The sequence below is a fragment of the Plectropomus leopardus genome, chromosome 16 (assembly GCF_008729295.1).
Source record: "Plectropomus leopardus isolate mb chromosome 16, YSFRI_Pleo_2.0, whole genome shotgun sequence".
NCBI lineage: Eukaryota > Metazoa > Chordata > Actinopteri > Perciformes > Serranidae > Plectropomus > Plectropomus leopardus.
The window spans coordinates 24,909,814-24,925,389 of record NC_056478.1 but is presented as its reverse complement, the minus strand read 5'-3'; the positions used below and the strand labels follow the sequence as shown (position 1 = coordinate 24,925,389).

At 38.6% G+C, this 15,576-nt stretch overlaps 1 protein-coding gene across 3 annotated transcripts in view; it reads left to right on the top strand.

Annotated features, from left to right (window-relative positions):
• The window catches only part of col12a1b (collagen, type XII, alpha 1b), a 145,334-nt gene extending 130,473 nt beyond the window's left edge, over window positions 1-14,861 (top strand). For 2 of the 3 annotated variants that reach the window (XM_042503436.1, XM_042503434.1), the window contains 10 exons: window positions 400-453; window positions 2,565-2,618; window positions 2,720-2,773; window positions 3,159-3,230; window positions 3,333-3,368; window positions 4,160-4,226; window positions 4,341-4,526; window positions 7,233-7,301; window positions 9,580-9,750; window positions 13,960-14,861. In XM_042503436.1, the coding sequence (XP_042359370.1) occupies window positions 400-453; window positions 2,565-2,618; window positions 2,720-2,773; window positions 3,159-3,230; window positions 3,333-3,368; window positions 4,160-4,226; window positions 4,341-4,526; window positions 7,233-7,301; window positions 9,580-9,750; window positions 13,960-14,081 (885 nt within the window). In that variant the 3' untranslated portion in view covers window positions 14,082-14,861. Of the gene's footprint in view, window positions 1-399; window positions 454-2,564; window positions 2,619-2,719; window positions 2,774-3,158; window positions 3,231-3,332; window positions 3,369-4,159; window positions 4,227-4,340; window positions 4,527-7,232; window positions 7,302-9,579; window positions 9,751-10,748; window positions 11,376-13,959 lie in introns of those variants that run through there. The other variant, XM_042503437.1, reaches the window with a different exon arrangement.
• The last annotated feature ends 715 nt before the right edge of the window (window positions 14,862-15,576 follow it).

Below are 15,576 nucleotides of genomic sequence, written 5' to 3'. Positions count from 1 at the left end.
TAAATGTGTTCTGAATGCATTTACATCTGCATTAACATGTGTTTGTCCTCATGCAAATAATGATAAACTTTATTTATGTAGCCTTTCAAAACAGTGTTACAAAGGAAAAAGTGAATTAAGACAAATCAGCACTACAATTAAATAAAATCCAACAAGGCATGAAATAAAAGATATTGAGAAACAGATCACATGTCAATATCAGGTGGAAATGGGGCCATGGTCAGTAGGAGATGATCTGAACTCTTCTTCCACCTCTAAAGACAGATCAATAAATCTAAATATCACAGCTTCATCTATATTTGTTAATGTTGAGACAGAATAACTTCTGCTAAGTGTCATGTTATTGTTGTATCACTGCTCTCCATGATGTTCATCCATGTTGTTGTTTTCTGCCCTCAGGGCCGCCCAGGACCAAAGGGAGACCCAGGTGACTCTGGCTTACCTGGACAGAAAGTAAGTGCAGCTCTCTCTGAAATAAGGTTTTAAACAGGAAACAGGGGTTATAATTCACAGATTGACTACTAGTCTGGCATCTGGTCGTACTCTGACAGATCTCCAGCTGGGGAGGGTTCAGAGAACAAAGAGGGAGTACGGCTCTCTGCGGCAGGTTTCTGAATATTACTTTTAAATTAAATTTCTGCGGAGCAAGAGCCAAAAACAAGTCAACATGATTAACAGCGCTGGTTAAGTGTTGGCCCGCAGTCAGCTGCTACATCCTCCTCTTAATGCAAGTTGTTTTATCTGGGAATAAATGTGGAGCTGCGGTCCAACGTGGGGTTTCTAGGTAATGGAAGGAGAAAAAAAAACGACACCTAAGCTCATAAAGCAAATGTGTGCCTGAAAGTGAAGAATATGGTGGGTCGGTGTTGAAGGTTTGAATCATCCTTTGACCTGTGACAGGATGAGACTGTCTCTGTGTGTCTGAGATATTTAGTGACAAAGATCAGGTAGCATTTCGATATTTTCCTGGAGGGAAGCCTTAAATACGGACATTTTATGGGGTGGCCAGTAATAAAAGTCAGTTTCATCCTTTTACTTGAAATACTCATGAATACTGAAGCATCATTCAGAGAAGTTGGAATTATCATAAGTAACCTTAAACTAATCTTATTTTTAATCATAATTATTAAAACAAATGTTTTTTGCAAGTAGACAGAAACACACAGTTGACCCTGATTTGGCCAGACCAGTCTCCTCCATCACAGTGTGAGGTCACATTTAAGATTAGATAAGATTAAGCTTAGATTGAGCTCATAAGAAATATAAAATACAGAAATGCTGGAGGAACATTAAAAAATCCCTTTGTGGAGAGGTTTCATTATCTGTTTATTGGCACAGTTGTAAGTGAACACTCGTCGCTCCTGTGCCCTCTTTTGACCTCTGAAGTGGTTTGTTTTTTTAAGCTTTCAGAATTTTGCATTAGTGGATTTTAAGAGTCTCCACTTTATTGCAGAGTAAAGCTTTTTGTCTTAACGTGGATGTAGGAGAAAGAGAGTCTTCTTTCTATGAGCTGTCAGTTTTTATTGCAGAGATTTCTCAAGCAGAACCGCGGTAGAGGCGGAGGTAAAACATCTGTCTTGTCAAATGTAATTTTGAAAATTTATATTTGGGGTTTCTCTGGAATTTCTAACTGCTTTGCCATAACTTGAAAAATACCAATTTTTGATACCACAGGTAAAATTCACTTAAAATTTTGTATTAACCATCACTTTGGATGACATTAATAACTAGATATGTTTGATTTAGCTCATCTCAGACAGTGATTGATCGATCAGATGTACATTACAATGTCTGTGAAAAAAAACATTATTTGTTTGGTGTGAAATTTAAAAAACCATTTGCCTTTGTGCAACAGTATTTTTTTGCTTTAATTGATGTCCTTATGCAGTCAGCCAGTTGGAAACAAAAGATGATATGATTATTATTAGTCTGATGATCAGTTTGAAGTATGACAAATGGACATGTAGACAGCTCTCACTGGAATGGATGGGAAGCCCTGTTTGAATACTCCATCCATCGTTTAATACTTCCACGGTGTGACCAGACTCCATGTTTTTTAGTCAGCAGAAGGCCACACTTCATCAAACCTGTGAGCTCTCCATCATCAGCACTCATCACAACCTTCTCCCTCCCCGTGGAGCTGCACACTGTGGAGTCATGAGTAAGACTGACTAATCAGCTCTTTACTCAAACAAACCCACTGAGGGAAACCCCACGTGGATGGTGCTGATGGAGCAGGCAGGCTGCAGGTGACCATGTTGGAGCAGATGCTATAGCAACATGCATTTAATGGCTTGCAGACCACGCGGGTCCTGGTTTATAATGGCCAATAAAACAGATCTGGAATATATTATGTTCCCTGTAAATGTTATGCCGAGGCATCAAAGACCTGAGAGGATTGGTAATAAAAGTGGTGAGCACGGTTTCTGAGCAAATGAGCGTAAAAAAAGGACTTTTACTGTTCGACGCGCAGAAATCCGGCGCTGAATCGACCCGGTTTGAATGTCCGATCGGAGCAAAGGTGACCTCTAGAAGCTTTGATTTGTTTGCTTGTGTGTTTGCAGGGTTCACCTGGTCCTGCCGGTGCTGTTGGCCCGATCGGACCAGCTGGAGTCAGAGTGAGTACAGACCGGCTGGTTTTAATGGCAACCATGCTCTCTGAATCCTTTAAACATGAATAGCATCGGTTCAGGTTCTCATTCTTGATCTTGATTTCCAGGGCCCTCAAGGAAAGGATGGACCGGCAGGACCCAGAGGCCCTCCAGGGCCCATGGTAAGAGTTTTAATTGTTTAACACATGTAGGGCCAGTCAGTGAGGCCCAATAAACCCAGCTGAAGCAATTAAGTATTTAAGTGCCTTGCTCAAGGACAAACTGGCATTAGTTTTTAGAGGAGGAAACATGACTCATATATATTTCCCACACAGATTTAACAGGCTCATGGTGTGATTAAACTTGAATTTTCTGATCACAAAAAAGGCTTACAATTAATCAAATAATTGTCAAGATCTATGAAGGCCTTTGTGCTCGTAGCAATGTTTCTTAATCCTTCAATATTTTCATAGAAAAGTCTTTTTTATTTGTTTATGTGATAACTGTTACATCCAAGCTCTTGTTTTGTCTTCTTACCCGATGATTCTTTTCTGTGTTTTCTTACAGGGACCTCCAGGATCTCCTGGAGCATCAGGCGCTGCAGGAAAACCAGGAAACCCCGGAAACACTGGCAGTCCTGTAAGTGTCCTTACTGTCATGTCAGCTTTGGATGGACAGCCAGTTAGTTTAAATGGTTTCATGACAACTAAACTGTTCTGAATTTCTGTTGTTTTTTTTTAGGGTGCCATCGGTCCAAAGGGAGACAAGGGAGAGAGAGTAAGTAAATCTATAATTTATTTGGAACACCTTTTAAAGTTTAAAATCTTCATATGTCTAGCTATAATCCCAAGTAAGATTAATTATTTGACAACACTTCACTGCAAGAAAACATCCCTCCTACCAAGTAATTTAGAGACATAAATATAAGACAAGATATTGCGCACGTGTCGGGGCATTTTCAGTTGATCCCAGTGCAATTTCTTGTGTTTCATGAATCTAGAAAAGAGTTTTAATATGTTAAAACAAGACGGGTTCAGCAGATTCAAGAAAGTACAATTTTGGGACTCAGCATTAAACAAAGTAACTCATTGGGACAGCAGGTTTGTGCTGCATTTGTCTCTAAGAGGATAAATTCATTTACGTCACAATGAAAGCAGAGAACATCAGATCTCAAGAAAGGATCTTTGCTTAATCAAAAAGGAAATTTCTCACAAGGAAATGTCTGACAGGACAAATCTCAGAGCTTCTGAAAGTGTTTTTATGCAAGTGTTCATGGGAAATGCAGTTTACATTTGGCGTTTTGGAGGTTTAAAAACACATGACGCTCCACAACAAAGTGTATGACAAAAACGAAGATAGATATGAAGACAGATAATTACACAAAGAAACCAGGAAAACTATGTAATGGAAAAGCAGCAGAAATGATCAAAGGGAAGGAAACAAACATCAGAAGAGCGTCATATTTAAAGTCAAGGAAACAATTTTCTCATAAGCCTCAGCCAACACTTTGTGAAAACAGAAATTTGCTATGAAATGCTACATCTTAACTCCTTCCTCTTTGTCCCCAGGGCGACTTTGCTCCTCAGAACATGATGCGAGCCATTGCCAGACAAGTGTGCGAGCAGCTAGTGAGCTGTAAGTGTGGAAATGTTTGTGGCACCGTGAAGCAGCCAGACTCCAAACAGTCGTTCATGGTACAGCGAGTCTGCCACTCACTGCTCTGTTCCCTTTTCTCCTCTGTTGTTGCAGCACAAATGAGCCGTGTCAACACATTGCTGAACCAGATCCCCAACGGCATGTACCGCAGCAATAACCCTGGCCCTCCAGGGCCACCCGGACAAACAGGAAGACAGGGACCCCGCGGAGAGCCTGGCGCCGCAGGAAGTAACGGTTTCCCTGGAAGTCCAGGTTCTCCAGGCCAGCAGGGAGAGAGAGGTAGGACACGATCTGAAACACAGAGAGAGATTGTACTTAAACACAGTTAAAGAACGATGATGATTTGTAAAATGAAGCACAGTGGTTTTTTACACTGATAGGGCGTGTGTCTATATAGCTCTTTTCTATGGCAAAAAAACCCCACTGTGAAGGCGCAGAGGAGCCCTTCATATCAGTGTGGGCTACTTTCAAAACAACAACAGAAGCACAACACTCACCAGCACAATTCAGTGTCCCGCTGATCTGCTCCCACAAATGGGCTTTTCTGTCAGTGAGTATGGTTACACCATCAGGATTAACCTGTTTGTTAGGCCTTTTCTGATCATATACGGAATATGGTGTTTACATGAGCACAGAGAAATCGGGTTAATCACATTCCCCATGTACATACCAGTTTCTTTAAGAATACTCCAGCTAGCATATTCAGGTTTCTCATAAATAGAGTATGCTATTTACATGCTCAAACACATAAGTGGGATATTCTAAAAACCTGATCACAAACGGGTTAATCATGTCCATATAAATGCACTCATGATAGTTTCAAGTGGCAACAACTGAGGCTGAAAAATGAAGTGCCAAAAACTGCAGTTCCTCTAATGGCCAGTTGAGGCTGGCTCCAAAACACAGTAAATCCCCATAGACCCCCATATTAAATTCCCAACTTTACAGCAGATATAAACATGTTTACAGCCTGGTACTGGTGCTTTTTCCCGAGGCAGCTTCATGTGCCCGCGTACGCCCTGTCCTCTTTAGAAGCAATTGAAAAAAGACGCTGGCATTCAGGTTGAAGAACTATGTGGACATATAGCCATAGACTGTATTGAAGTAGACATAGCCATCGTGATGTCACCCATTGTTTTGTGGACTACCATTTTGAAGCCTCGAGTTTAGAATTTTTTCCATAGTCATCATCATTTGGAGCCAGAAGTGACCATATTTGGATGAGAGGGTGGAGCTTACCAAAGCAAGTGGACACTATACATGCTCACCTCTATAAGTTGCTCGTAACAACACTCGCACTAGCTACCTTGATTAGCAAGGAGCATCCGTAATTCCTGTTATTAATTGGGATGCTAATTTTGGCTAACAAAAAACAGTCTTAAAGTCAGATGTACTTAAGTGAAAGAATTAACAGCTTATTATTTAAGATTTGATGGTTATTTAAATGAATACACTTCTATAAATACCCATTGCGACGCCTCTATCTTGATTGACATGTTGCTATGTTAGCAACTTATGAATCACAATGTAGCCACACCCTAAAGCATACCCTGCTTTGTCCTCTCTTTACTCCAAGATTTACTAAATGAACATCATACTATGTTAAAGAAGACTTGAAAGTAGCGACTGAGACCAAAAACTCATTCAGGCATCTTTTTGCAACCAGTGGAGTCGCCCTCTGGTGGCCATCATAGAGTCAAGCCGGTGTGAAAGGGTTTCTGACCCTTTCACACTAGCTTGACTTTTCAAACCCAGAGGCTACATGCACTTCTTAGAGTCCATGTTTACACTGCAGCAAGTTCATTAAAAAAAAAAAAACAAACAAAAAAAAAAACACCAGAAGATACGAACAAAGCTTTATCAGTAAATCTTTGCAACAATCTCCTCTACAGTCTGAATATTTCTCCATAACAGAAGAATAAACATAAAATATTTCAGAAAAAAATCTGCCCGTAACTTCACGTCAAGTTTCTCACACTACAAGTTGAGGCGTAATAGAAGTGGCAGCCCTTACAGAACAGTATTAACACACTGTAGAGAAGCTGAGGGATGTTTTCCTCCTCTGGTACTTATATCACTTATTCCACTAGAGACCCATCACTGTGTTTACAGGACGACAGTAAGAAGAAATGACTGTTGCCAGCTGCAGTAAACATGCATCCACATCTTACACTTAGAGTCAGAGAGCTTTAAGATCTGTCTTAATTGTTTGAACTCCAGCACTTTGAATAGGAAAGGAAACAATGAGGTGCTTCAGCTTTAATTCTAGGGTGTTTACATTTATGATGAGTAAAAAGTGTTTGTATAAAACTAAATGAGTCAGAGTCCAAATAATGCTTAACGTACTGACAAGGCAACAGGTGTTTCCCTGCTGAAGGCAAATAAATCCCTAAATCCAGCAGGAAGTGATGCTGGAGCTGAAGAGCTGGAGAGCAGGCTTTTTATATCATAATATAAAAAGTCTACTGCTGACTGCAACAAGATTTGACACTAAGTGTTACACATCATTACTTTGTTTATTTCTCTTTACCCCAAAAACATAGCCATAACTCCGACTATGTAATAAAAGGCCGTAGCTCTGCAGTTCATCTGATGTGGATGTAAACATCCTCCAATTAGAGTCAAAAGTTTAACCTTGTAGTCATATTTCTAATACTCTGTGCTGGAGTACATAAGCAAAAACCATGGAAATCTTTTATCAAAAAAGATAAAACTCTGTAATAACACTTTTAAGTGATTTTTCATACAGAGCAGCTCAAACTGGTTTTAGAATTTGATAACAATAGATGCTGACTGACTCATACAGAGAGTATAGAAAATGTATTGATGTTTTCTCGCTGTATGCCAGTGTGCTGTAACAGAATTAATATTTTTATAAACGGCTTAATTCTTTCCAAGTTTTATGTTTTACATCAAAGCCAAATCCTCATCATTGATAGATAACTTAACTGAAGTTTTGTGACCTTTCACCTGTGTTTCCTTCAGGTCCTGCTGGAGAGAAAGGCGAACGAGGACCGTCAGGAGTCGGACAGAAAGGACCAAGAGGACCTGCTGGTATGTGACTATAATCTCCTCTTGATTGACGTGCCGCTCACATCACATTGCCTGGTTCATAAGCCAACTTAATGTTTGGTTTCACTTGGAAAAAAAGATTCAAAATACAGACTGAAAATCATTATTAGCTACATTTTACAACACTTGGCTTCCACTGCTGACTGAAGAGAGAGAATGCATTAAGTCCCATCCCCTCCAGGGGGAAAACAATTCATCACTCTCTGTTGACTTTATATTGCATGATGGTAGCTCTGTGTCATTAATATCTAGCAAACAACATAAAATTACCTAAAGATGCACCACTAACATGATAAGGAATCCATAACATTTTCACAAGCTGCCAAAGTGAAAAACTGAACTTCTCAGCAGTATCTTGCTACAGGCACTTTGTCAGAGCTCAGTTACACCCTGTGGCGCCAGTTGTAGTTTTTGTGTTGCGTTCTGTCTCTATTGTGGACAAAATAACTTTCAAAAATAATATTTCACATTAATTAGTAACCAAATAGGTTGCTGATTATTGTTTTATTGATCGACAAACAGATTTGTTTGTCCCAACGGTATTCCTAATTGGAGTGGTTTATAATTCAAAACAGATTAAAAACAGAGGAAATTGTAACATGACATATATCTGGAAGTTTAGCCGACAAATATCACAAAAAATATTAGGCCCAAACCAGATGATCAAAACACATTAGAGTCTGAAAGCACCTTCAAGTGACAACACTGGAATTAAAGATGTACATTTTCCCATTGCAATTTGCCATAACTTGAACCAACATCCTCGGACAAAAACTTTTAGAATACAAAACTCTGAAGCTGCAGCTCGTCAGCTCTAACAGCAACCACAAAATCATGATGTCATCCTGCCCGGAGCCTGAGAGCAGCCCCACTAATCACACATCAATCCAGTCCCGCTGTAACCCAGCACCCCGACTACAGTCGAGCCACAATCCAGTCTGAAGCAAACAAGGTCAAGTTGTGGAAACAGTGTGAGCAGAGAGGGAGCAGAGAGGGAAAGGTCCTGGAAAAAGAGGAAGTGGACAGCAGTGAGTCATTCATTCACAACACATGCTGGGGACAACCAGAAGGAGACAGGCCGTCAGGGAGACTTTCCAAGCCGGCCTTGTCCGTGTCTAGACATAACGCAGAGAGGGAAAAAGGATCAGCAGACTCCTTTTTTTTCCCTCTCATAGTTCAGTTTTTCATTTCTGTGTTCCAAATGTTGTGCCCGCGACTGTCAGCAGCAGTTGCAACAGTTTTCAATAAATTATTGTTTCCAGCTGGAATTTGACACTGAGCCATAATTATCAGCTTCATCAAAAATCATAAAACACCCCCTGGGGTTTTTACATTGGGTAGCTGTACAAGAATGTAATAATATTTGAATGAATCTTGACAATAAGGAGTTATTATTAAATGTTTACTGTGCTCGGAGAATCACTTGACACAGGGTTTCTCAAAGTGCAGTCTGTGGGCCACTGGCAGCCCGCACAACCAGTCTGAACAGCCCCTCGACATGACTTGAACATGAAATGTGTACATGATATTTTAATCATATACAGTCCATTTCAATACTTAGACTTTCCATAGCTTACATTTAATACATTACTAGGCTACTGCATCAAACTGTGGCCCTTAACATGCGTCTGTCACATTAGGATTGATAACTTGTAGAAAGCTCCAGGATGCATAGCAACTAGTAGCACCGTGAGAGTTTTGCAGGAATTAGCATCCAGTCATCAATGCTAGTGCTGTTAGCTAAAGTCAGCTCTCCAGTTTAATTTTGTGGATCAATGGAAAATTTACACGAGCACTTTTCTTGTGTAGCCCTTACATATATGCTCACTCCCTAAATTGGCACAGTCATGAATAATTTTGTAGTATAACGTGTCGTAAAATGTCATAAAGTCATAGTATAGTATTTTAGCAAACTATAAAGATTTGATAAAATGCTGCTGAACTAAAAACCTACACAGAAGTACATCAGATTTCCATTTTTACCTTTTAAATTTCAGCATCATTCTGCGCATAAAAAAACAAAAAGGTAGCATGATGTTGTGACACACTGCTGAGAGAACGTTTAGCACAGCATGGGATAAAAATAGTGGTTATGAAAAAAGGATTATTTGTGTCCCTGTTCAACAAAGACCTGTGGGAATTTAGCTGAGAATGTATCGATCACAAGTCTGCCCCTTCCTTTGTTAGAATACGTGACAAAAGATTCTTCTATCAACACTGAGAAATGGACTTTCTGAAACTCATTGTAATTTCCTGCCAGGCCCACCAGGAGAAAGCAGAACAGGATCTCCGGGCCCTGCAGGCTCTGCCGGACCTCGTGGTCCCCCCGGACGTCCAGGATATCCTGGAGTTCGTGGGCCTCCTGGACCTCCTGGGTACTGCGATTCTTCTCAGTGTGTCGGTATTCCTTACAACGGGCAGGGATATGGAGGTACGTATCAACAACTGCACGAGACGCATTAGCCTGGTTTTATAAAATAACATATTGCTAATAATTACAATCAGTCGGTGGACTTTTAAATTTGGGACACTCCAACATTTTGAGAGAGACACTTATTTTCTGTCGGCGAACCGAATGAGAACATGGGTCCAGGACGTTTTTAGCCTAGCTTAGCACAATGACTTGAAGCAAGAGGAAACTGCTAGCCTAGCTCTGTCAAAAAAGAAAAAGTATATCTTCAGACAGCTCCAAAGCTATCTGATATCATTGGTATTGACATAAATGTGTCTGTTGAATCTTGATAAGATCCTTATTTAAATCATTATCTCGTATAGGAAAAGTTACTGAACTATTGCTTCTGGATTTTTGAGTGTCAATACCAAAACTCAGGCATTGGTACGAGTATTCAGAATAAAACCTGTTAAATAAATCCATCCTCTGGATGGAGCGAGGCTAGCAGTTTTTACCTGCTTCCACTCATTGTGCTAAACTAGGCTAAAAATGGAATAATCAATCTACTGGACATAAATAATCCAGAGATAATCTGCATTCGAAACATGGGTGGGGGAAGAAACGATTCACTTAAGTATCACAGTTTTTCATTTTACTATTTTAAATATTTTTTTTAAATGCCTGAATTATTATAATTCAGTATACTCTGCCATTTAATGTCATATTCAGATCAGAGCAGAAGTCATTATTCTGATGCAGTCTTCTCTGGTCGTCAAAGCTCCAAATTAGCAGTCAGCGATCGCGTCTCAGAGTCCAGAGTCCAAAGACTTTATCACTTTCCCCTCACAATCATCAGCACAGTGTACAGGGGCCTTAAGGCAGCAAACAAGGATCTCCCAACATGTTGGAATGATTCCTCATTAGAATTACTGCACGTGCAAAAGTCACTAATCATTAAAGAAACTCAGAAGTTGTTTATTCGCGGTCTTCTCTGCTTTGACCAAACTGACACCTTCATCCTCTTTGGCCTGTTCCAGGTTTACCACAATAAACTTTCTATGCCGCCTGTGCTGCTTTCACTGACTTCCTGAAAAAAACAAAACTCAAAGTCCTGTAACTGAAACACTTGCTCACACGCTCTAGAGCTGTTTAAAAGGATAACCGCCGAAGGAAACCATTAACAAACTATGCTGAAAAAACAACACAACAACAAAGAGGGAAACTAACAACGACTCACAGCCAGTAAATCAAAACACCAGCAGCAGCAGCGCTGATGGCATCGACCTGTTTAGTGGCCTGTTTGCATCTTGAAGCCAAAGACCAAACAAAGCAACGCTGTGTTCAGTGGAGGAGCATGCACCAAACAACAACAACAAACAGCCCAAACAAATACTAACAAAGAAAGAGAACAGAAAACTGTGCAGCATCACCAGCAACAACAGCAGCAGCAGTAGCAACTCTGTTAACAGCATTTCTCTCGAGGTGACGTGTAAATAAACTAATTTGTGCCTTGTAAATGATGTTTGAATCAAGTCCACTAAATTTAGTTTTTAACATCTATAGTTTTAAAGCTTGTGCATTGCAAATCAACAACCTGCTTGCTGAATGCCAACAAAAACGCCTCTTTTTTAAAAAAAATTTCCTGCCCTTGTGTTTGCAGCTTTTTTTAAAACTGCTCAGGGCCATACTGAATCACTTCTGCACATATGACCCCAGAGATTTGCCATTTCATGCTTACATTTTTTCTTTTCTTTTTCTTTTTAAATTTTAATTTTTTTTTAACTCAAACTAGCAATACTATATCTGTATGTGATAAATTACTAACAAGACCAAGTTTCTCTAGTCTGGCGATAGAACAATTTGACTGTTTTGTGGAAAATGATTTTTTTTTTTGTAAATGAATGAGTAGTGGAGAAATGACAGTGTTCATATTGTTGAGTGACTAACATATAAACTTCTAACATCAGTGACAAGGAAAAACATGCGAGCACTGTGATGTTCAAGCAGGGGCGTGTTCAACCTAATCCCCTCTCCCTAAATCTGACAGACGATTACTTAATTAGCTGACCAAAGATTTCATTACTCCTTATTTAGCCTACTAATGCCATTTTAACGTCAATAATGTATAAAAAAACCAAAAACAAAACCTATCCTTATATGTATGTATATATACATATATATAATGAAATCTTATACTGACTTGTACTGTATGACTGTACTGTATAACCTGAGTTATAACTAACTGTTACCTGCAGGAAGGTACTCAAGATCTAGTGAGTGACATTTAATCCTGAGAAAGACGAGACTAACTAGTGACAGGAAGTGAGAGATGAACAACAGACTTTTTAGATTAAAAACTAAAAAATCATCAGCTGAGAAAATCCCATATGAAGTGAATAAAAAATAATTATTTTTATTATCATCTATTCGTCTGATTATTCTTAAATAGTTTGGACTGTAAATGGTAGGCCTGCAACTAACACTATGTTTATACTAAATTAATTTGTTGATTATTACTTTGTCTTCTTGTACAAGGCTCTTTTAACAACTTGCAAATAAAAAACAAATATGCTACAGAGAGAGGAAGTACAGACAAGGCCACTACAATTTAAATAATGCATGAAATATTCCAACACATGGTGTTACATGACATAACACAATGTCCTAACTAAATGACAAGCAAGTGAGCATTAGTGACAAAATCAGTTCGATTGCATTGATTTTTACTGGAACGACCTAAATGGCCGTAAGTGACACAACGCTGCGCAGCGAGCTGTTTTGAACTAAATTTTTGTTGGATGTTGTGTTTCTAGTTATTCCTGTCGCTTGCTTTTAAAGCACGACAGGGGATGAGGAATGGCTGATTTGTGAATTTGGAATATAGTGTTATCTACACAATACCTCCTCATACCACGGCAAAAACCTAAAAAGATTGAAGCTAGCTGGAGGAACATCACCAGGGAGCTGCAAGTTTCTGGTAAATGTAGTGTAGGCTGTTTTGCAAGTGGTTACATCTCCATTGTATTGTTAGACACACAGCTGACAGGAACATGGTTTGTTAACATGAATGCGCAGCTGATATGTATGTAGTTTCTTGACATGAGTGCAGAGCTGATAGGTATGTGGTTTGTTTACTTGCACGCACAGGTGAGTACATAGTTTGTTTACATGAGCGCACAGCTGAGTACATAGTTTGTTTACATGAGTGCACAGCTGACAGGTACATGGTTTGTTTACATGATTGCACAGCTGATAGGTACATGGTTTGTTTACATAATGTAGGAGAGGTGCATACTTGACGATGTTATGCTCACTTGCTGTTAGGACATTGTGGGACACGTTGCTACAGCTCGAACGTGCATCATAACATAGCCCCAACTAATCAATTAAGAAATTTTTTGGCTTTTGTTTTTAGAATCAACTTTAAACAATTTGATTAGTTGTTGCAGTCATCATAAAATGTATGATCAAAAAAGAATAACTGCAAATTGAGAAACAAAACAAGACAGTATTTGGCATTTTTGCATTACAAAAAAAAGACAAAATTAAGTCGTCGATTATTAAGGTCTTTGCTGATTAATTTTTTGTTGATTAACTAGTTTAAACTTAAACAAAGCTGGTGCAACAGTATGCTGGTTAAATGTAGAAATTGTTTAAGATCCACAAAAACAAAATTAACCTTCTAGTTCCTCTACTAATTAATTGTGAAATGAGAACTAAGCAGAGCTAATGTTGTTAGCTTAATTCAGTCCACAAATATCTAGGACTGCCCCTTAACATTTGGAGATTTGAATCAGTCAGAGAGCCACATTTGCATCCTGTCATTAACACACATAGCTTGTTTACTATGGGCTATTACGTGAAGACCGCTGTCACACTAAATGTCTCACTGAACCAATCCAAGCTTTAAAATTTTAAATGGAAACCAAAACGAATAGTCAAATATTCGTATTGAAAAGCCAAATCCGATTTGACAGGCATAATTCTGATCCGGGTATAGCCCTGCAAATATCGCTTCCTCTTGTTTTAGAAAATGTTCATAAACTAGCAAGAGAAAAATGTACTGTAACACCTGCTGTATAACATATGACACTCCCTCAAACATCCCTAATTATACTGTGGACACGCCCCTGCTGTTTGCTAACCATCCATATCAGTGCATTAACCAGAGTAGGACATAAAATCATTTTATGTTGAGACAAACTGAGAAACATATTCTCAATTGGCCCAAACACTATCTCCAATCAGGCCAATTTCCATCTGAACCCAACACCCGAGTAGTCCCAGAACCTGAGGAGGACGAGCTCTTGCTAAACCGGCGTCGAAAGAGATCACTATCAAGAAAGGTCTCCAACAGGCTAACATCATAAGACAAGCCATGTTATTTTTTCCTTGATTTTATTTTCTTGTTCAACCTGTGTTTGTTGTTTTATGCACATTATACACACAAAAATGGGGTTTGACACCTCAACTTTATTGGAAAATACCTTTAAATGCCTTAGAACGTATGTGAATATTCATTTTTGTGGCAGGTAAAGGGTTTGAAGGAGGGAGGGAGTTGGAGCTCAGCTGTTTTAAAAAAAGGAAATGCTTAGAAAGAATCCATAAAAAAAACCTGTGTTTTCTTTTTCCACTTGTCTTTTGCTTGTAACATATTTGCATCCAGTTTATATTAACTAGCAGTGTTGAACAGTGCACTCAATGTAACAAAGCTAAAGAAAAATAGAGAAAATGTTCACAGTTCATCCAGTACATCAAATATAATCCTTGTTCAACGTTGTCTTCTAACGGAGGTTCAGTTCCATTATGGCAGTTAAACACAGCTTTCATTTTGTATCTCTAGACTTAATATTTATCAGTTTTCTTTTATTCCGTCACAGCTAATTTTAACAAAACGTGGAATTGCATGTCTGTGGTGTATATTTAGTACATGTTTTTCATTTCATTTCATTTTGTTTTAATCAGAATATAGTTGTTGTCATTCTTGTCATTTTCTCAGTATCGAATGCAGTCAAAACATGCGTGCAAGACTATGGAAGTGGTATTGCTGCTTCATATTTGAACTGCAGATTGTGAATTCCACAGCCTTATTTTCTTATTTATTTCTGAAAACAGAAGAGGCATTTTTCAATAAAACTACTGAAAATCTACACCTATGTACTTTTAGTCATTTCTCAGAGGTCTGCAAATGCTATGGCTGATGATTACTACTACAGGCAGGGTTTGGTTAACTTTTTCCTTGAGTGGGCTGACTAGATGGATATTTTTATTTTTCAGTCCGCAAAAAAAAAAAACAAACTCAGTAAAGTGTGTCCCAAAAAATGTAAAAGTACAGTATGACATAAGAAAGTCACAGTTTAATGTCATTTTTAAAAAAGCATGGCATAGTACATAATGAAAAACTCAAAGCAGTGCATCATAAGTGAATAATACTAAAAAGTGCCATGAAAGGCTTAGAATAGTATGTTGTCCAACAAAAAAGTTGGACAACAGACACAGTACAGCATGTTATTAAAAATAGCATAAAAAAGTCACAGTATTGTTTGGAATCCAAAATAGCATAAAAAAGTGATAGTATAGTATGTCGTCCAAATTATGAAGAAAAAGTCACAGTATGTATAATAGTGTTAGTGTATAATAGCCAGACTTGTTTTTGCCATTTTTGACAACATACTTTACTATGACAACATAATATAAAAAAGTCATAGTATACTATGTTGTGAAAAATACCGTATAGTATAGTATAGTACAGTATAGTATAGCACGTCATCTGAAATCGTGAAAACTGTCGTTGCATAGTGTGTTGCCCAAAATCATGAAAAACATCATAGTATAGCCCCTTTCAACGTGAAGGAGCAGCAGCTC